Source organism: Pleurodeles waltl, chromosome 4_2 (assembly GCF_031143425.1).
Source record: "Pleurodeles waltl isolate 20211129_DDA chromosome 4_2, aPleWal1.hap1.20221129, whole genome shotgun sequence".
In the NCBI taxonomy this organism is placed as follows: Eukaryota; Metazoa; Chordata; class Amphibia; order Caudata; family Salamandridae; genus Pleurodeles; species Pleurodeles waltl.
This window is the reverse complement of record NC_090443.1, coordinates 548856489-548878469: the sequence shown is the minus strand read 5'-3', so window position 1 is coordinate 548878469 and position 21981 is coordinate 548856489. Positions and strand designations below refer to the sequence as shown.

The 21981-nt window shown below is 43.5% G+C and overlaps 1 protein-coding gene across 2 annotated transcripts in view; it reads right to left on the bottom strand.

Moving 5' to 3' along the window:
- Positions 1–21981, bottom strand: part of STX6 (syntaxin 6) — a 95397-nt gene that overhangs the window by 8277 nt on the left and 65139 nt on the right. Inside the window, exons 7-8 of one of the 2 annotated variants that reach the window (XM_069232074.1) lie at positions 16423–16517; positions 15100–15226 (exon numbers count right to left, since the gene is read on the bottom strand). In XM_069232074.1, the coding sequence (XP_069088175.1) occupies positions 15204–15226; positions 16423–16517 (118 nt within the window). In that variant the 3' untranslated portion in view covers positions 15100–15203. Of the gene's footprint in view, positions 1–15099; positions 15227–16422; positions 16518–21981 lie in introns of those variants that run through there. The other variant, XM_069232073.1, reaches the window with a different exon arrangement.

Here is a 21981-nt window from a genome sequence, read left to right as displayed (position 1 = left end):
TTGGTGGTGTACCACCATTGCAGAGAGCTAAGAGTATAGTGGTCTAACAACACTAGATCTTCATAGTGACCCTGTGATTGAGCCAACTGATGAGACAGCCACTGCTGTAGGGGATGCATGTGATGCCTGGCATGGAGAACAATGGCAATGCAGGTTGCCATTACTCCTAACAGATGCATCACAGTGCTGACGGTGTATGATGAGTTCTCTCGAAACCGAGGGAGGAGACTGAAAGTTAACATGAGCCGGTCTGGGATATGCAATCTTCAATTGTGCATCGAGTATAGCTCCTAGATTGGGCTGTATCTGGAGAGGCTGAAGGTGAGATTTGAGAAAGTTGAGTGGGAAACCTAAAATCGTGCAGAAGGTCCACCTTCATCTGAGTGTGGCGATGGCATTGTGACAACGTGCTGGCTTTGATGAGCCAGTCGTCTAGGTAAGAGAACACATGTACGTTTTGTCTCCTGAGTTGTGCTGCTACTACTGCTAAGTACTTTGTGAATACCCTGGGAGCTGATGTGACTCTGAAAGGAAGAACCTTGAATTGGTAGTGTCCTCCCACAATCACAAATCTGAGATATTTGTGGTGTGCAGGGTGGATGGGAATATGGAAGTAGGCGCCTTTGAGATCTAGGGCAATCATGAAGTCGCCCTGTTGTAAAAAGGGGGATAATGTCTTGAAGGGTGACCATGTGATTGTGATGGGGACCCATTTTGCATGGGAATTTTGAAGGCATCCTGGTGTGTAGTGGGAAGATGTAGGTAATCACTGTTTAAATGTTGATGTAGAGGTTTGGGTGGTGGCACTCTTACCTCTACTTCTTGTGTTGCTAACTCTATAGATGCCTCTATAGAAGCCTTGTGAGAAGGAACTGGAAGACTTTCTGACCTGAGATGTGGAGGCCTCCGAGGTTGTCGCTTTGCAACCACCTCTCAGGTGAAGAAAAGTACTTCTTTGGGAGGGGGAATGTAAAAAAGATGCTCCTTATCAAAGGGCGCGTCTAGTACTGCTTGTTGTACTTAAGGTTTTAAACCACAGCATCTAAGCCGGTCATGTCTCCTTACTAGGACGCTAGTATTGATACCACGTGCAGCTCCAGGGCACATCTGATGGAGTTATTACTGACTGTTTGCCCTTTTGTGACAATCTGTTGTCCCCTTTTGCAGTGCTCCTCTGGGAGATATTGGAGGAGCTCCTCCATCTCATCCCAGTGAGCCTGATCATATCTCACAAGTAAGTCTTGGGGTTGGCAATGCACCAGTGATTGGCCCCTTTTTACCTGTGGCGTCAATCTTTTGCTCTCCTTATCTGGGGGAGGACAGTGAGCTGTGGCCTGACTATTGGCCTGTTTACTTGTGGTAGTAGCCACAATAGAGTCTGATGGGCCTTGTGATCTTATGTATGGCAGATCAAAGAGAGCAGCTTTGTATTTTTGTCAACTATACGGGTGATAACCCTAGAGTGGACAGGTTCATTAAAAATGTTGTCTGCATGATGAAGCATGCCAGGCAGCATGGGGAGGATCTGGCTATCCCTGTGTGTGGACGATACTGTATAAAAAAAAGTCCTTTTCAATGAGATCCCTGTGAAGCACAACATTGTGGAAGGTGGCTGCTCGAGCAATCACCTGCTGGTAGGATGTAGCATCCTCTGGCGGTGAGGGTCGTGCGGGGGTATAAGTTCGGATTTGTGGAGATCAGGGTCATATGTATCCCATGGATCTGGGTCCTGCTGCGTCTCACCCAAATCCTCCCTGGTGAATAAAGGGGAAACCTGTGGCATGAAAACTCATGCAGTAGGAAAGGCAGGTGGATGAGGAGGGGGAGGAGGGTGGAGGAAAGGTAGGTGGCAGAGAAGGTGGTGGTGAAGGGGAGGATGTGGTGGAGGAAGAGGAAAAGGCTTGTGAGTAGTGGTAGCCGTGTCCTTGGTCTACTTTGGCGATGATGATGGTGATGTGTCCCGATCCTCCTTGAAAAGGTAATTTCCTCTTGAAGGAAACGGGGGGTTGGAAGGAGGTTGGGGGGGTGGGGAGGAGAGGGGGGAGAAGCAATGATGCGCCCTGTACCCTCCTGGATGTGGAGTAGGCAGCTGACTAGCGTCCATGGTCTCCAAAATGAGTTCAGCAGGAGATGGTGACGCCGAAGATTGGTTAGAGACTTTCGGCTCCGAAGAGGTTGAGTCCCTGGTTATTGGGACCAAGCATTTTGGTCAGTGCCCTTTAGCCGGTACCAAAGCAGAGGTGGAGCTTGGTCAAATCGGTGCCAAGTGTCGAATGGAAATTGCCATGATGTTTCAGATCGAAGATGTTGAGGTCAATGCCAAAGACGATGTATTAGCCTTGGCGATTTTCGGTGCAGAGTTGGAAGACGGGCCATCCAAGTCTGTTTTTCGGAGCCAGCCATAGCCTGGTGGCAGTGGCAGTCTGGTGACCTCGGTAAGGGGCTTCTGGAAGTCTTAGAGGGGGAAGGAAGGACCACGGTACTCACAGTTTGCACCAATGTCACCTCGTGGATTTCGATATCCAACTGGACGTCGGAGTCCTAAATGGAAAAGGCCTCCTCCTGTTCTGGCTCCTCCTGGGCGTGCCCTTCCCCGAGAATATCCAGAGTGCCTTCCAGAGTCTTGTGCTCCATCTCCAGTCGACGAGCTCTTCGGTCTCGAAGGTTTTTTTTCGACCAGAAGGATCTGCAGGCATCGAGGGTGGTTTCTTGATGGTCAGGGGAGAGGCACAGGTTGCACACCAGATGTTGGTCAGTTTGCAGGAATTCAGAGTGGCACCAAGGACAGAAGCCAAACAGCATCCGTTCCATCAGCACAGCATATTGGTAGGTGCCACGGGTTGAGGTCGGCACAAACAGACGAAGACGCCCTGGAGGGCGTTCAGTCAGTTCCCGGACTCATGGGGTGAGACGAGCGCAAAAATGTGACAAAATGCGTTTGAGAACAATACAGTTGATGGAATAAAGACAAAAAAAGAATGTTTCGAAAACCGTAGCAAGGGGAAGACTGAGCGAAGAGATATACGTCCGAACCGGACAGTGGAGAGAAAACAATCTAACAAAGGGGCTGATGCCCATGCGCAGTATTACAGAGAAGGACTCACTCGATCCAGAGACTTAAAAATGTGCCCGTAAAGAAAAACAACCTGCAAAACTTTGAACCCAACACTAGATGGTACGGCATGTGTATCTACAGCCACAAATGCCATCGTGTATATATATAATGTCACTTACCCTGTGTACATCTGTTTGTGGCATGTAGTGCTGCAGATGCACATGCTATGCATTACTCCGCTATCTAGTGTTGGGCTCTTGAGTGTTACAAGTTGTTTTTCTTCGAAGAAGTCTTTTCGGAGTCACAGGATCGAGTGACTCCTCCTCTCCGTCACACTGCGCATGGTGCATTGACTCCATAGTTAGATTGTTTTCCCGCAAAAGGGAGTAGGAAGGAGTGATAGAGTGTAATAATATAAATGTTGTATAGAAAAAGTAAGTAAAAATAGATGTCCATGCAAATGTAAATGTCTAAACATATGTACAAAATTGAAAAACTGCAACGACTAAAGGCTTCCGGGGAGGAGGGAGGGCGCATGTGAATCTGCAGCACTACATGCCACGAACAGATGTACACTGGGAAGGTGGCATTTTCCATTTGATGGCATGTGTAGCTGTAGATACACATGCTATGCATAGACTACAAAGCAGTTACTCTCACCTAAAAATGTGGTGGCTAGCCTGTGGGAGTTGGAGTTGCTTGAAATAATGTTCTTAAGACAGCTTGACCAACATTGGCCTGTTGCTTTGAGAATACATTTACACAGTAATGCTTTGTAAATGTATGTGGTGTAGACCATGTGGCAGCTTTACATATGTCTGCCATTGGTATGTTTCCTAAAAATGCCATAGATGCACCTTTTTTTCCTAGTGGAATATGCTTTAGGTGTGATTAAAAGTGGTCTTTTTGCCATAATGCAACACGTTTGTATACATTTAACAATCCATCTTGCTAATCCTTGTTTAGAGATAGGATTCCCTTTATGTGGTTGTTGAAAGGCAATGAAAAGCTGTTTTGTTTTTCTGAATTCTTTTGTTCTATCCACATAGTATATTAGAGCTCTTTTAAGGTCATGAGTGTGAAGGGCTCTTTCTGCAATTGAATCTGGCTGTGGGAAGAAGACTGGCAATTCCACAGTTTGGTTTATGTGAAAAGGTGATAAAACTAATCCAAACTTTCTGCCAAATGTTGTAAGAACAACTTTATGTTTGTGTACTTAGAAAAAAGGTTCTTCAAGAGTGAATGCTTGTATTTCACTAACTCTTCGTAATGAAGTAATGGCCATGAGGAAAGCAACTTTCCAAGTTAAGAATTGAATCTCACAGGAATGCATGGGTTCAAAAGGTGGGCCTATTAGTCTTGTGAGTACAATATTCCAAGCAGGAACACATGGTGTTCTAGGTGGAATAATATGTTTTAGTCCTTCCATGAAGGCTTTTATAACTGGGACTCTAAAGAGTGAGGTATGTTGTACAGTCTGCAAATATGCTGATATGGCAGTAAGATGAATTGTAATAGATGAGAAAGCTAATTTTGACTTCATAAACGAAGTAGGTAGCATACAATATCTTGTATTGATTCTGTAAGTGGATCAGTATTTTTTGATTGACAGTAATAAACAAATCGCTTCCATTTGTTAGCACAGCATTGCCTAGTTGTAAGCTTGCGTCCTTGTTTAAGAACTTCCATGCATTCTAATGGAAGTTGTAAGTATCCAAACTCTATGACCTCAGGAGTCAAATCGCTATGTTGAGAGCACTGGGATCTGGATGCCTGATTTGTCCCTTGTTTTGTGTTAACAAATCCAGTCTGTTTGGAAGTTTGTAGTGAGGTACTACTGACAGGTCTAGGAGTGTTGTGAACCAATGTTGACGTGCCCACGATGGGGCTAAAAGTATCATGGTGAGAGAGGTCTGACGCAGCTTGTTGACCAGAAATGGAAGTAGCGGGAGAGGGGGGAAAAGCATAAGCAAATATCCCTGACCAGTTGATCCATAGAGCATTGCTCTTGGACAGAGGGTGTGGGTGTCTGGATGCGAAGTTTTGGCATTTAGCATTTTCGCTTGTTGCGAATAGGTCTATTTCTGGTGTCCCCCACTTTTGAAAGTACTGATGAAGTACTTGAGAGTGCATTTCCCATTCGAGTATCTGTGGGTGTGTTCTGCTTACGAGATCCGCTAGCTGATTGTGTATTCCTCTGATGTGTTCTGCTAATAGATGAATTTGATTGTGAATTGCCCATTTCCATATTGTTTGGGCTAGAAGGGACAGCTGAAATGAATGTGTCCTGCCTTGTTTCTTTAGGTATTACATGGTTGTCATATTGTCTGTTTTTATCAAGACAATCTTTTGTTTGAGAAGTGGCTGAAACGTTTTTAGGGCAAAGAACACAGCTAATATTTCTAAATGGTGTATGTGATAATTTAGCTGTTTTGAATCCCATTACCCTTGAATGGTAAAGTTGTTGAGATGAGCTCCCCAACCTGTCATTGATGCATCTGTTATTGTGGTCTAAGGCACAGGGTCTTGAAATGACCAACCCTTCATTAAATTGCTGACATTCCAGCATTGAAGGGACCTGTGCGTTTGGCAGTCTAACAACACTAGATCTTACAATTGACCCTGTGCTTGAGACCATTGTTGTGAAAGGCACTGTTGTAGTGTTCTCATGTTTAGTCTTGCATGCAGTACTATTGCTATGCATGATGCCATCATTCCCAATAGTTTCATGATAAATCTTACAGTGTATTGTTGATTTGGCTGCAATTGTGGTATGAGATTTGGGGAGGCCTGAACCTTTTGGGATTTGGATAGGCTAAGGCTTTTTGTGTATTGGGAATAGCACACAGGTAAAGTGGCACCTGTGCTGGCTGAAGATGGGATTTTTGGTAGCTGAGTGTGTTGTTGATATTGTATAAAATTGCTTGATTTTATTAGACAATCGTCTGGATATGGAAAGACATGTATATGTTGCCTTGGGTAGACTTATCACCGCTAAACATTTTGTGAATACTCTTGGAGCTGTTGTTATGCCGAATGGTAGAACTTTGAATTGATAATGTTTTCCTGCTATTTTCTGTGAGCTGGATGGATGGGTATATGGAAATATGCATCATTGAGGTCTAATGCAGTTGTGTAATCTTGTTTTTGTAGTAGTGGAAGGACATCTTGCAGAGTTACCATGTGAAAGTGTTCTGAAAGGATATATAGATTTAGGGATTTGAGGTCTAGGATGGGTCTGAGAGTGCCATCCTTTTTGGGAATGAGGATGTATAGTGAGTATACTCCTGTTCCTTATTGAGAATGTGGGACCACTTCTTTTGCTTGTTTTAGTAGTAGCGATTGTACTTCTTGTTGTAATAGAACATTGTGTTCTGGGGACAACTTGTGGTAACGTGGAGGAATGTTTGGAGGGGAAGAAATCAATTCTAGGCAATAGCAATTGCGGATAATTGACAATACCCATTGGTCTGTGGTGATATTTTGCCATTGGGAGTGGAATTGCTGCAGTCTGCCCGCCACAGTAGATTTGTGGGGTTGAGGGCTGGTGAATAATTCACTGTTTCAATGGGGTAGTGGCCTGTTTTGAGGCCTGGAATTTGCCTCTGGTTCTAAAGTGTTGGCCTCTATAAGAACCTCTAAATCCCCCTCTAAATGCCATGGTTTTGCCTGGGAGGTAGAAACCTCTATGGATTGTGGCTTGAATCCTCTTCTAAAGTGTTGCCTACGAAAGGAGCCTCTGTAGGGTGTTGTATATAAGGCTCCCATTGCTTTGGCAGTGTCTGAGTACTTCCTGAGTTTTTCTATGGCAGTGTCAACCTCAGGGCCAAACAGGTGTTTCTTTATTGAAAGGCATATTCAGCACTACCTGCTGTATTTCTGGCTTGAAACTAGAGGAACATAGCCATGCGTGTCTGCATATGGTGACAGCAGTATTCACGCTTCTAGCTGCTGTATCTGCAGCACCAAGGGCAGACTGTATTTGGTTGTTACTTATGGCCTGGCCCTCCTCAACAATCTATTGTGCTCTCTTTTGGCAGGTGTTGTAGGAGTTCCTGCATCTCGTCCCAGTGGGCTTTATCAGACCTTGCTAGCAAGGATTGCGAGTTTGCAATCTGCCATTGGTTAGCAGCTTGTGTTGCTACTCTCTTGCCAGCAGCATCAAATTTTCTACTCTCTTTGGCAGGGGGAGGAGCATCCCCGGATGACTGGCTATTAACCCTCTTTCTGGCAGCACTGACAACCACTGAGTCTTGAGGTACTTGATGGGCAATGTAATCAGGGTCTGTACAGGGAGTGCAGAATTATTAGGCAAGTTGTATTTTTGAGGATTAATTTTATTATTGAACAACAACCATGTTCTCAATGAACCCAAAAAACTCATTAATATTAAAGCTGAATATTTTTGGAAGTAGTTTTTAGTTTGTTTTTAGTTTTAGCTATGTTAGGGGGATATCTGTGTGTGCAGGTGACTATTACTGTGCATAATTATTAGGCAACTTAACAAAAAAAAATATATACCCATTTCAATTATTTATTATTACCAGTGAAACCAATATAACATCTCAACATTCACAAATATACATTTCTGACATTCAAAAACAAAACAAAAACAAATCAGTGACCAATATAGCCACCTTTCTTTGCAAGGACACTCAAAAGCCTGCCATCCATGGATTTTGTCAGTGTTTTGATCTGTTCACCATCAACATTGCGTGCAGCAGCAACCACAGCCTCCCAGACACTGTTCAGAGAGGTGTACTGTTTTCCCTCCTTGTAAATCTCACATTTGATGATGGACCACAGGTTCTCAATGGGGTTCAGATCAGGTGAACAAGGAGGCCATGTCATTAGATTTCCTTCTTTTATACCCTTTCTTGCCAGCCACGCTGTGGAGTACTTGGACGCGTGTGATGGAGCATTGTCCTGCATGAAAATCATGTTTTTCTAGAAGGAATCAGACTTCTTCCTGTACCACTGCTTGAAGAAGGTGTCTTCCAGGAACTGGCAGTAGGACTGGGAGTTGAGCTTGACTCCATCCTCAACCCGAAAAGGCCCCACAAGCTCATCTTTGATGATACCAGCCCAAACCAGTACTCCACCTCCACCTTGCTGGCGTCTGAGTCGGACTGGAGCTCTCTGCCCTTTACCAATCCAGCCACGGGCCCATCCATCTGGCCCATCAAGACTCACTCTCATTTCATCAGTCCATAAAACCTTATAAAAATCAGTCTTGAGATATTTCTTGGCCCAGTCTTGACGTTTCAGCTTGTGTGTCTTGTTCAGTGGTGGTCGTCTTTCAGCCTTTCTTACCTTGGCCATGTCTCTGAGTATTGCACACCTTGTGCTTTTGGGCACTCCAGTGATGTTGCAGCTCTGAAATATGGCCAAACTGGTGGCAAGTGGCATCGTGGCAGCTGCACGCTTGACTTTTCTCAGTTCATGGGCAGTTATTTTGCGCCTTGGTTTTTCCACACGCTTCTTGCGACCCGGTTGACTATTTTGAATGAAACGCTTGATTGTTCGATGATCACGCTTCAGAAGCTTTGCAATTTTAAGAGTGCTGCATCCCTCTGCAAGATATCTCACTATTTTTGACTTTTCTGAGCCTGTCAAGTCCTTCTTTTGACCCATTTTGCCAAAGGAAAGTAAGTTGCCTAATAATTATGCACACCTGATATAGGGTGTTGATGTCATTAGACCACACCCCTTCTCATTACAGAGATGCACATCACCTAATATGCTTAATTGGTAGTAGGCTTTCGAGCCTATACAGCTTGGAGTAAGACAACATGCATAAAGAGGATGATGTGGTCAAAATACTCATTTGCCTAATAATTCTGCACTCCCTGTAGGTGAAGGCTTATATTTTTTGTCAATGGGTTGTGTTAAAACCCTAGCTTTGACTGGCTCAATGAATATTTCATCTGCATGCTTAATCATGCCAGGAAGCATTGGGAGGCACTGATGTTGTGAGTGTGTGGAGGATAAGGTGTTAAAAAGGAAATCCTCTTCTAATGGTTCACTGTGCAAAAGCACCCCATGCTGCTGCCCTAGAAATAACCTGTGTGTACGCTGTAGTGTCTTCTGGTGGAGAAGGTCTGGAAGGGTATAAGTCAGGGTCATTGCCAGGAATAGGATCCGGATCATAGAGATCCCAAGGATCAACCATATCACTATGAGAATATTGTGAATGAGTTGGTGAAAGCAAAGGTGGTGGGCTAGTGGCTGGTGGAGAAAAAGAAAGTTGTGGTGAATGCGGGTGAGAAGTATGAATAGGTAATGGCTTCTCCTTCCGTTTAAAAATCTTTGCTGGTGGTGGAGTAGTATCTAAATGTTCTTGAAAAACCAACTTTCTCTTGGTCTGTAGAGGAGGTGCAGTAATTATTCTGCCAGTCTCTTTATGGATATGAATCCTTGATTGTCTCTCATCCATGATTTCAAGGATGGGTTGAGTATCTGTGTCCTCAGAAACATGATCAGATGGTCTAGATGACCGTTCAGTAAGTGATTTTGAGCTCTGCTTAAGATGGCTCTAAGTCCTTGTTCTTCCAAATAAGAAGAGCTTTTCGGCTCCAAAAGGTGGTCATTTTTACGGGCCCTAAAATACAGCCGGTTGTTTTTGGCTCCAAAGCAGGGCATCGAGGCTTCGACTCCGAAGAGTGTGGATGCCGGCTCGGTTCGGAAGTTGAGCTTTTGGTGGACTTGCTCGACTTCAGTATCAACAGGGGTGTGGCCTTTTTTGGTGCTGAACCCGAAGGTTGGTCGACGAGAATCTGCTTTCGGGTCGAACCATGGCTCTCTGGCGGTGGTGCACCTAAGGCCTTCAAGGACTTTTTATGAGTGGGCGTAGGGGCAGTCGCACTCACGTGCTGACCAGCAGTGATGGGTCTATCTTCTTCCGATTCTCCTTCGAAGTCAGTGTCTCTGATGGAAACTGCAGTCTGCACCTTTCTTTCTCCATGGTGTCGGGATGTTCGGTACTCTTCGACGCCACTTCCAGTCTCCTGACTCTCCAATCACGTAGGGTCTTTTTAGATCGAAACGATCGACAGGCTTCGCAATCCTCTTCTCTGATCGGGGGAAAGACACAGATTACATACAAGGTGTTGGTCTGTGCATGGAAATTTCACGTGGCATCAGGGACAAAATCGAAATAGAGTCCGATCCATCAGGCTTCGAAGTGGTAGGCCCGAACAGACCAGAGTCGGGCACGCGCGCCCAGGAGGGCAAAATCTAGTTTTCGACTGAACTATCGGTTCGAGTCTAGGTGGAAATGCGATCGAAACAATACAGCGATCAAAGAAGTTTTCTAAAGTTTCTGATTCGAAATCCTGGAGCAAGAGGAAACACGTCTGAACCAGACAGCGGAAAAGAAACAATCTAACTATGGAGTCGATGCCCAAGCGCAGTATGACCAAGAGGAGGAGTCACTCGATCCTGTGACTCCAAAAATACTTCTTCGAAGAAAAACAACTTGTAACACTCCAAGCCCAATGAGCCCAACACTAGATGGGGGAATAATACATAGCATGTGTATCTGCAGTTACACATGCCACTGAACATATATATATCAGGAAAATGAACTGGAATTTAGTTATTTGACTAGGTAAATCTCATTTGCAAACACTTGTTACAAGGAGGCTAAGCGACCATCAACGCGTTCAGCTTATTCTTTCAAATGGAAGAGATTTTGTATCTGGTGTTCTGAGAATGAAGTGCTTAGTAGAAGCTATTCTTCCATCGTTGATTTATCTGGCCAAATCCGGCTTACAATTCTCTTCTATTAAAGTTTACTTGGTGGCAATTACTGCCTATAGCAAATGTCCTTCACAACCCTCTTTTTTCCAAATTCGTCTTATTAACAACTTCTTAGAGGGTTTGAAAAAGTATTCCCTCCATTACATCATCCCTGGGAGTTGAAAGTGGTGCTTCCAAGCCTCATGCAGGCTTCTTTTGAGCCTATCCATAAAGCCTCACCGCAAGACCTTTAATGGAAAGCTTTCCTCGTAGCTATTCCACTAGCACATAGGGCTAATGAGATTCAGGCTTTCTGTTCTCACAAACCATACACGGTGTTCTATAGTAGCAAGGTGGTTATGAACACTCATCCAAAATTCTTACTAAAAGTTGTGTCGGATTTCCACACTAACCAAACCATTTCATTGCCCACTTTCTTTAAGCAGCCTTTCACTCCAGCTGAAAGAACTGTTCATACTCTGCCCTGCGAGTCTTAACATTTTACTTAGACAAAACAAAAGATATCCACAAGTTTAATCAATTGTTCGTAAAGTATGGCTCTGCCCGTACAGGCTTAGCCATGTCTAAACAATCCATATCTAGAAAGCCCACTAGATATCAGGGATTACTTTTTTATTTTTATTATTATTTTTTTTTTTTTTAATTGTAGGAGTAGGGGTGGCAAAGCATGGGCATGGCAACCTCCCCCACCCCCATAAAAACGGGGACACAGTCTCTCTGCCCCACCAGGGGTAGATGGTGTAAATACCCCTTATCTGCCCTACGGGGTGGGGATGCAAAAATCCCACTGTATGGCGCCAGTATATATTTTTAACAAAATAATGGTCCCAAACTAACATCAGGCCCGCTCTCAGCCCTACAATCTAAACAGTCTTTCTGCTCCCCTGCGGACTAAAGCATCTCATCCCAATGGCAAGCAAGAGGACATTTGATTCTTTTCAGTGTTCTTTTTACAAATGGGCCAGGAAAATTTGGCTAACTCCCACTATCAACCCACTTGCAATGGCGAACAGCTGCATTTTCTGGGCTCGGGTAGGCTACCACTTGGAAAAACCTACCAGCTCCAGACAGTTCTGAAATCTATACATCTGGGGGGAGTCCAGGGTAGTGTGCTTCACATGCATCCCACACCATTTTGTTACCTACAATGATCTGCAAACCTCAAACGTTGACTAAAACCACACATTTTCCTCACATTTCTGTGATGGAAGCTTCCGGAATCCTCAGGAATCCCAAAAATGTCCTACCACCCAGCATTGCCCCACTTCTCCTGATAAAAATGCTGTGCCACTTGTGTGACTAGACCTAGCACCATCACAGGAACGGATCCACCCGAGATCAATAAGAATTTCCATGCAAGGACTCCCATTTCCCTTGATTTGATCCGTTCCGGTCACTGGCACTAGGTCCAGCCGCACATGTTGCGCATCATTTTTATCTTCAGAATTGGGGGGATGCTGGGTGGTAGGAATTTTGAGGACTCCTGCATATTTCAGAAGTTTTCAACTTAGAAATTTGAGGAAAATGTGTTGTTTTAGTCAACGTTTGAGGTTTGCAGAGGTTTCTGGGTAACACAATTAGGTTTCCCCAGGTGCCGACTGAGCTAGGGCCCAAAAACCACAGCTAGCCACTTTGCAAAAAACAGGTCAGTTTTGTGTGGAAAAAATTTAAGTATCTATGTTGTCTTTTGGGCCATTTCCTGTCACAAGCACTAGGCATAGCCACACAAGTGAGGCACCATTTTTATCAGAAGACTTAGGAGGATGTTGGTTGGAAGGAAGTTTGTGATTCCCCGCAGATTCCAGAACTTTCCATCACAGAAATGTGAGGAAAATGCGTTTTCCTAGTCAAAGTTTGAAGTGTGCATGAGATTCTGGGTAACAGAACCTGGTAAGAGCCAGGCAAGTGACCACATCCTGGATTCCCCTTGGTGTCTAGTATAAAAAATGTACAGTTTTGCTAGGTTTCCCTACGGGCCAGCACAGCTAGGGCCCTAAAACCACAGCTACCCACTTTACAAAAAAAACAGGCCAGTTTTGCGTGGAAAGATTTGATGTATTTATGTTGCGTTTTGGGCCATTTCCTGGCACGGCCACTAGGCCTACCCACAAAAAGTGAGGTACCAGTTTTATCAGGAGACATAGGGGGAAACAAAGAATAGAACAACAACTGCTACTACTAATTGCATTTCTTTGCATTTGTACCTTCAAAATGTAAGACAATGTGTAAGAAAGAAGCTATTTTTAGAAATACCCTCTAATTCACATGCTAGCATGGGTACCCACAAATTCAGGTGTGCAAATAACCCCTGCTTCTAAACTACCCATCTTGTGCCCATTTTTCACTATTTATATTTTACCATACGAGTTGCTCTATATCCAGCACACAATGAAAAACCATTGTAAGGTGCTGCTCAGTCATTGGCTGTGGGTAGCTCGAGTTCTCAGAAAAACCCACAAACCCTATATATCCCCACAACCAGAAGGGTCTAGCAGATGTAACAGTATATAGGGTTTGTAAATTGGGCATCATGATGAGACGTTACAAATGAAAACGTGGTCACAAATGCATGTTTTTTTTCTCTACTAATTTTCAATATTTTTTTTTATTTGAACACTTGATTTATTTGGGAAAACCTTAGAGGATCTACACAAATGAATCCTTGCTGAATTCAGAATGTTGTCTAGTCTTCCGAACTGTATAGCTTTCTGGAACCCACCATGGGTTTCACACCCAATTCCACCATAAACTGGAAGGAGGTTGAAAGCAAGAAACAAATGGGATATCTCCCACTAAAACGCCAAAACTGTGTAAAAAAATGGCTTTATGAATCAAGTCTGCCTGTTCTGAAAGCTGCAAAGATGGTGATTTTAGCACCGCAAATCTTTTGTGGATGCCATTTGCAGAGAAAAAAAAAAAAACACACACACTCATTCTTCTGCAGCACTTATTCCCCCATTTTTGTGACAGAGATTTACATAGTCAAATAACCCAATTCACATATATATCTTACCCTTTTTCAAATGCAATCTGAAGCAAATGGTGAATATAGCCTTCTTACAGGATGCAAAACATTACTATTTTAAATGTCACTCCAAGCCTTACTGAAGAAAGGTGAACATTTACACTTAAAAAGATATATTGTAAAGAAGTGATCCAGGATCCCCGCATGTAGTCAGGACTGTTCAGTGCTCATAACTTCAGCAGAGATTCTGCTGAGAGAGAAGCTTTCCTTTTTGTCGCTGAATATGCTTCAGGGAGTCTTCTGACAGCCTAGTGAACAAGCCTCATTCTTAATTTTGCTCATGTTGCGGGTGCTCCAGTTTAGGGACAGTACCAGTGCTACCTGCTGTGTGAAGAATCACTTCACACAAAGGCAGTGCTTGAAAATCACCAAGAGAAGTGCACTTAAATGAAAATCACCCAATGGCAGTTCTGCAGTCCTGAAGTTTGACACATTGGATTCACATCTGCTGGGTAAAAAGTAGGTTGGACCCAAATCATCCACCAGTGTTTCAGTTCCAATTTCTTCATGATCAAGGGAGAGTATTCCAGAGAGTACTCAAAGGACTGCTGTGTGCGCCCAGGGCTGGTGCTTGACAGTTAGAGAAGGAACATCACCTGAAGTCTGCACTTTCTGCTGGAGGAGCCGAGGGTCTTCCCCTTCCCTAGAAGTCTAGCTGCCCGGAGAGTGAGAAAGAGTGAGAAAGGGGCTGCCTGGCTTTGTAGAAGGACAGACTGTCTAGAAGAAGCCCACAGTGTTCCTGCTACATCACCAGAGGTAAGAACAAGAGCACATGCTAGAAATGTGGTCTCTCGTTGGCAGATGTTTGCACCCTGTACAAGTAGGGACCCTCACTCTAGTCTGGGTAAGGGAATCACACAGCTAAGATACCCCCTGCTCACCCCTTGATAGCTTGGCACGAGCAGACAGACTTATCTCAGAGGAAATGTGAAACGTATTTGTATGTGTGAACACACACACACACACGTTTAGAAAAATAACCAATATTTATCTAAGTAAAAGAAGTCCAAAACGACTAAAAACCAACATACCCAAGTAACGATATCACTTTTTAAAAGTTGAAAGGAGTCTTAGTCCATAGGAATGAGTGATTGTTTCTTTTTATCACAAAGTACCTGGGATGGATGCGTCAAAAACAAAGGAGATGCATTGGTTCCATACTGCGTAGGGGAGGTGATGTGTTGAATCTTTCCTGGCAGGAGAGGCAAAACATCAGTTCCCTACTGGCAGGGGAGGGGATGCGTCAATTCTTTTCTTGCAGAAAAGGCAATGAGTTGATTTCTGGACACGCCGCCTCAGTTCCATACTGCGGTGTGATGGGTTGATGAGAAAGTGACACCTCTGAGACGATGCATGGAAAATTCAGACGCGCTGTGTTGATGGAGCTGTAGGGAAACAGGCACTGTGTGTCAGTTCTGCAGCCGTAAGACAGGTGCTGTGTCAATTCTTAAGCCGTGGGACAGGTGCTGCATTGATTTTACAGCCGCAGTACAGGTGTTGCGTCCATTGTTCTGCTGCGGTGCGTAGATTTTCTTCTTTATGGCACGAGCTTACACTTCCAAGGGCCCAGGGATTGGAGTTGGCATCACTAAGCAAGTCAGGACGCTAAGCAGAAGAGCCCAGGCACTGGCAAATAAAGTCTTTGATGTCCCCAAGACTTCTTAACAGGAGGCAAGTTCAGTTCAAGCCCTTGGAGAACCTTGGAAAGCAGGACATAGAAAGCAAAGTCCAGTCCTTTCACTCTCAGGATAGAAACAGCAAGGAGAAGGCCAGCACAACCCAGCAACAGGCAGAGTGGCAGTTCCTCCTACGGCAACTAGCTTTTCTTCCTGGCAGAATGTCCTCAGGCCAGAAGTGTTCTAACTTTGTGGGGTCAGAGGTCCAGTACTTATACCCATTTCTGCCTTCGAAGTAGGCACATTTCAAAGAAAAGTCTTTGTTGTGCACAAGACCCTGCCTTTCCTGCCATGGTCCCAGACACACTATAGGGGGTTGGAGACTGCTTTGTCTAAGGACAGACACAGCCCTATTCAGGTGAAAGTGTCAGCTCCTCTCAGCAATCTAGCTCAGGAAGACCCATCAGGATACATAGGACACATCTCAGCTCCCTTTGTGTGGCTGTCCAGAGTGAATTCACAAACAGCCCAACTGTCAGCCTGACCCAGATGTGTATTTCACAGACAGTACTTTCTTTTCTAAAAAGTCAAGCACTGAGTTGGACAATGAAGCTATTGAGACGAATTGTTAAGTTCTGAGCTCATGTCCTCACACTACCTCCATGAGAAGCCTGTGACTACTTGCCCTCGCAAACCTGAGAGTCAAGTGTAGTAAGGGTTGTACTTGCCCAGTTTGCAGAAACATAGGTAATAGAGAAACGAGAGGCAAATACCACAACTACCATGTTTATGACCCAGTAGCCCGAGGCTCTGTGACCCACCCAAATAAGGTCTAATACACAGTATCTGCAATTGTTAACATGAGTGGGAAAAACAGAATTAGCATTTGGATTCATTCAGTGCTTGGTGCATCTCTTCACATACACTGCTCCAGCAATAACGCATGCCTCTATACCAGTACTTACCACTCGTCATGTGAGAAACTTTCGCCAGCTTCTTCATGACATTGTCTAGGCGAGATTGAGTGCTGTCTATTTCGTGAGTGAAGTCATCTAACATTCTGTGAAGATGAAAGAGAAACAATGAACTGGCAGGAGGCATTAATGTCCAACATTGCGGTCTCTAGTATGAGCTCACTATTCTCATTTTCAGACAGCATGCACCCCCACTCATACTTTTGCCAGATGCTGTCCATCAACAAACATTCACATGCAGTGGCGAGTGAGCACTCCTCTTATTGTGCAGCCACCATGTAGTGTAAACACTATGAATTGCTACGTTCACAAAGAGGCATTAACACTAGGCCACACCTGTGTGCACACGCTTTGTAAAGATATTCACCAGCCTTTACCCCACCCCTTCAATCAAAACATATGCATAGGACAGACTTGCATAAAGTCGCTGGTTCTCGGTTATTATCTGTGCACCTAATGAGACAATTAAAATGTTTCAGGTGGCCGATTAGTGGAGTCTGACACCTATCAAGCTTGCCCTCGACAGTTTATTGCATGGGTGATCAATGTTTGTCCTCAAAGTCCAAAGCCATTTCAAATAGATGGAATATCAAGGGAGATAGACCTACAAAGATTCAATTTAATAGGAATCATTCTTTCAGTCAGTAGTTATCATGATTAGTGGGACTGCAGCATTAGGGAGCAGTTTTTAGACACCAGTGTTCTAGGGTGACTAAGTTCAGCCATATGTTACAGGATTATGTTACGACCACAGAATTACATCACTAGTGTGCATCTATTTCAAGAAACATTTAGGAGGCTAAAGAAGTTTGCCAATTAGGAAGGCCGTGGGACAGATGGAGGAGAAACTAGAGGCAAATAGTGTATGGTGGAGGGATATAACTCCATAAATGTATCTATTCACAGGCAGATTGGATAAAAGGTTCCTTGCAATACCCTTAGTTCTCAATTTTGGGAGCCAGGCCATTTCAAGATGTAACCTTACCAGGAGTGCAACTGGAAGCAGGAAATGACAAGCACAATTCCAAAGTAACAAAGATATAAACAAAGCATGGTTTAAATACTGCAGATCTGTTAACTATTGCTTACAATTACTTTTGAAATGCAACAAGTTGATGTATGCGACTCCACTCCACGCTAGTCTTGGCTTACCCAACTGATTTCCACCACTAAACAACATTTGATCAACTACAAACTCTAGATCCTCTTTGCTCTTTATGCACAAATTTTCATATTATTTCTGGGACATTCAAGAGAGGGATGGGTGAAGGGAGGAGGGGTAGGTTAAAATGGGAGGGTGCAAAACCTAGCAATGAGTATTGTTAAGGTTCAAGAATGTTTATTTGCAATTGTTGTGCAACTATCACTATTTAACACAATGTGTAAAATATAACCATGTGTATTAACAATGTCCCCTGGTGGACACCAAAGCTGTTGGCACCATGTTTAAAACCAATAAACAGACATAAAAAAGGAAACAAGTTGATGTATGCATTTCTCTTGGAACATGTGTAACAGGGGCTGAAGTTAAGGTAAGCCACAGACAGTGGGTATATTGCAGAGCTCTAATAACGGAGTAGTTTATGTTGCATGATTATCCAGATACATTTTCATTGTTTTGGCACCAAACAGGTTTTAAACAGTTTGGGTAATTTGCAAGTGAAGTGGATCTTCTATTTGAATTGGCTTATTAACTGTGAAAACTTAACTACAAAGAGACCATCACACATTCTCACAGGAGTTGATTTGTGGCTCTACAAATCTATTGGAAATATTTTGCTCACATCAACTTAATCGGAACAGGGAAACAGCTAACACTGTCAAAAACAGACATTCTCCCACCCTGTGAAGACAAAGGGCCTGATTACAACTTTGGAGGAGGTGTTAATCCGTCCCAAATGTGACAGATATACCACCAGCCGTATTACGAGTTCCATAGGATATAATGGACTCGTAATACGGCTGGTGGTATATCCGTCACTTTTGGGACGGATTAACACCTTCCTCCAAAGTTGTAATCAGGCCCAAAATGTTTGTACTGGATACTAGAGAATGGTTTCCCACTAAATAGGATCTGGTGAGAGGAATTAAGTAACTCTGCTGTGGGCTGACCAATGGTGCTTCTTCTTTCTTTTGAAAGTTCAAATGGGATGGGTCAAACTTTCAAAAAGCAAATAAGGGGATTGCAGGGTATGGGCAAGGGACACATTTTTTGCCAACTTCACACCTAGGAAGGAATAATACATATGTATTTTATTTATTTATACTGGTGGAAATTAACTTGCCTCCCTTTCTGCAATGCACGTACTGTGGAGTACAATTGCAGCAGATTCCCTTCATAATGAAGCTGTTGTATGGGAGTGGCAATCTTCCAAAAATTGAGATGTGCTGGAATTTAACTAAAGACTCTCAGGCTCCTCATCACACTACTCCAGGTACAAACATTTGTGAGCACCTCTCGTGTGGGTGGGAAATTCAAAGTGAAGAAATGGAACCAAGAGTACAAGTGTATATGTGATGTGCAGTTCAACCTGTTCACTTGAAAACAAACAAAAAACATCTGCCCCAAATACTTTGTTACTTTCTATCTGCAGGCCAGGAAGGATAGATTCTAGAACGTCTTAATCTTTTATTTAAGATGGTAAAGAAGAAATAAGGTATTTAACTATAACAATAGCTTTGCAGGTGTCAATCACAGGAGAGTTCTGCATGCTCCCTATGATGTCAAACATAATTCTTTTCACCATTTTTGACAACCTTTGCATATTTTTGGAAGTGAGATCCTAATTTTTAATGACCTTTTCCTGTACTGGGAAGGCGGATGTATCGCACACAAATGCAGAAGAGCTTCAAACTGCAAAACTATTCTTACAGGAAAGTAACTTGTTTCTTTTGTAGTGCGAATCTCATCCGGATTCATACCCTGTGTATGTATTACGAAGCAGTACTAGTTGTTTGAGGAAGAAGGAAGAGCAGCATGAGTAGTTGAAAAAATTGTGTTTTAGAACCTTCTGCTCTAAAATTACATCCTGGTTTGCCTATATATCCACACAATATTGTTTGGTCAATGTATAGACTAATGACCATGTAACTGCCAATACATACATATGTTGTTGATGGAGACATTTGCTACAAAAGCTACATTGCTCTTTTTTCCCCCTTCTATAATATGCCCCAGGTTTTGATCTAGGTTTTTCCCAGCCAATGTGGAACACATCTAGACGGTCTGTACTACTCATCTCACAATTGTTCCCTTTGAAATCGGGAGACTCTTGCCTACTGATGGGTGTGCATCTCTGTATTTTGTTTTTGTATGCAATACATAATGGATCTTCTTAAGAAGTGTTTGCTCATTTCTTTCTGTGAATGCGAGTGTTGAGAAAAGGTGGACAGCGAGTCAGTTTGGTTCGCATGAAAATGTGATACAATCTTTGTAACACATTGGGGGTTAGTTCTTATGACCACCCTAATATTGTATATCTGTAAATAGGGTTATTGAATAGTTAAAGCGTGCAACTCACCAACTCTACATAGAGATGTGACTGCAATTAAAAAGGCCAACTTTAGTTTGTGATTCTGTAGACTCTTCTTTGTCCATGGATTGAGACGGCTGCCTCATAGGTTGTGCTAGCACCAACTTAACACTCCACACAAATCTGGGCCTGACCATGGTGGGCAGATTCTTTTTACCCACTCTAAGCATTTTTTAAATACCAGTGTAGCAAAACCTCTCTCTGTAGAGGACCCTCGTGTGTGATGGCCTGTCACATTAGCATTGCATGACAAAAGTCATGCACCCCAGGATAGTAGCCATCACATGTGATGCTCAGTTGTTACCTCCTCCCCTAATCACCAGTGAAGTCCATCCTGTCCTCATGTGGTACCCATAAAGTTGTAAAGCTTTGATTGTGTGCCCCAAATGAGTTGCATGCTACAGCAGGATTAGAGGATCTACCGTAAGTATTTGAGGAACTACTACAGGATTTGAGGATTCTGCAGTCTATAAAAGCCACAGCCATGGCATGGGCAGATGCCTGGATTGCCTCCCTGTTCAGGAAACAAAGCTGCTGCTTGGGCTTTGATCTTCACCTGTGTTGCTCAGATTGGGCTCATCTCGTCAGCTTTGTTCCTAGCTCTCCAGTCTCTCTACCTTAAAGCCAAACATCAAGAACATCTTCCCAGAAGAGTCCTCTTTGCAGTGCTTCTTGAAATTCCTTCTGCAATGTCACCTCATAGAAGTTCCTTGCATCCTTGGAACTATTCATCCTCTACCCGCTCTGTCTTCAGAGGCCTCAGGTTAGCGATAGGGAGAATTAGATTTGACTAGTTTGGATTATTGGACTCCTTTTGAGCCCCTGGTCCTATTTATTGAGAATATGGAATGCCCTCAGTGTTGTGCAGTAACAACTGTCTCTTGGGCCTCCGCTGTGTTATGTTCAGTTCCTGTATGAGTTTTTGTTTCCGATTGGTGTCTCAACTTGTGAAGCATTTACATCTACTGTAGGGCATCTGAACAAACCCAATATCATAATGATCCTTTTGGCTCTAACATGCTAAACGTAGTGTGCTGCTGATATGTTGATTACCACAGTGCACCTCTTAGTAGAGTAAATCTGGAGTACATCTAATTTCCTGTAAAATGTTACAGTTCATGAAAAATCCACGTAAATTAAAAAACTGTGTGTATTAAAATTAAAGTAAGGGGAGAGAGGAACAGTAGTCATGTGTTCTGTATTGCAGAAAAACAGCTATCACTTGTGAGAAACAGAAAATCTAAGAGACCTTCTAACACAATAAGCTGTGCGACTACAACCTGATGACTGCAAAAAGCAGTCTTTCTTTGAAATGTTAGGCGCTGTTGAAGGGGAAGGAAATTGGTGGGTTCCACCTCATTTCCACACAACAGTCAGATCTACAGGTAAATGGTAATTTGATTCGGACCGTGTGTACACCACTATGACTGACAGATGTACTCAATTCAAAGCATAAGAGAGCTTTATGTCTATTATAGGTACTGAGTAATCATCAACTTCAGGAAGAGCACTTCACCGAGGGGCTCCACATGGTGGCCAACAGAGGTAGGACCAACACCTAACTGCACCACCCACTCCAAGAACCTCAGTCTCTTTATAGACAACAAACTCAACACGGCCATGCAAGTCAACGTCGACACCGCCTCACGATTCTATACCTTAAAGATGCTGAGGAAGATTTCAAATGGCTCCCAATTGGCACCTGGAAAACAGTCACACATGTCCTCGGCACAAGCAAGCTTGCCGACAGGAACACCCTGTATGCTGGGATCAACAACAATAAAAACTCACAAGAAGACTGCATACCATTCAGAACTTGGCGGCCAGAATCACTCAACCTATGGACTCGCAACACACCACATCTGAAGGAGGTCCACTGGCTCCCCATGCACAAATGAGCATAATTCAAACTTCTCACCCGCACTTTCAAGGCATTTAATAACACTGGCCCAGCATACTTCAATAATCGCATCTGCTTTCACAAACCTTCCAGACACCTTGGTTTGCACACATGCAG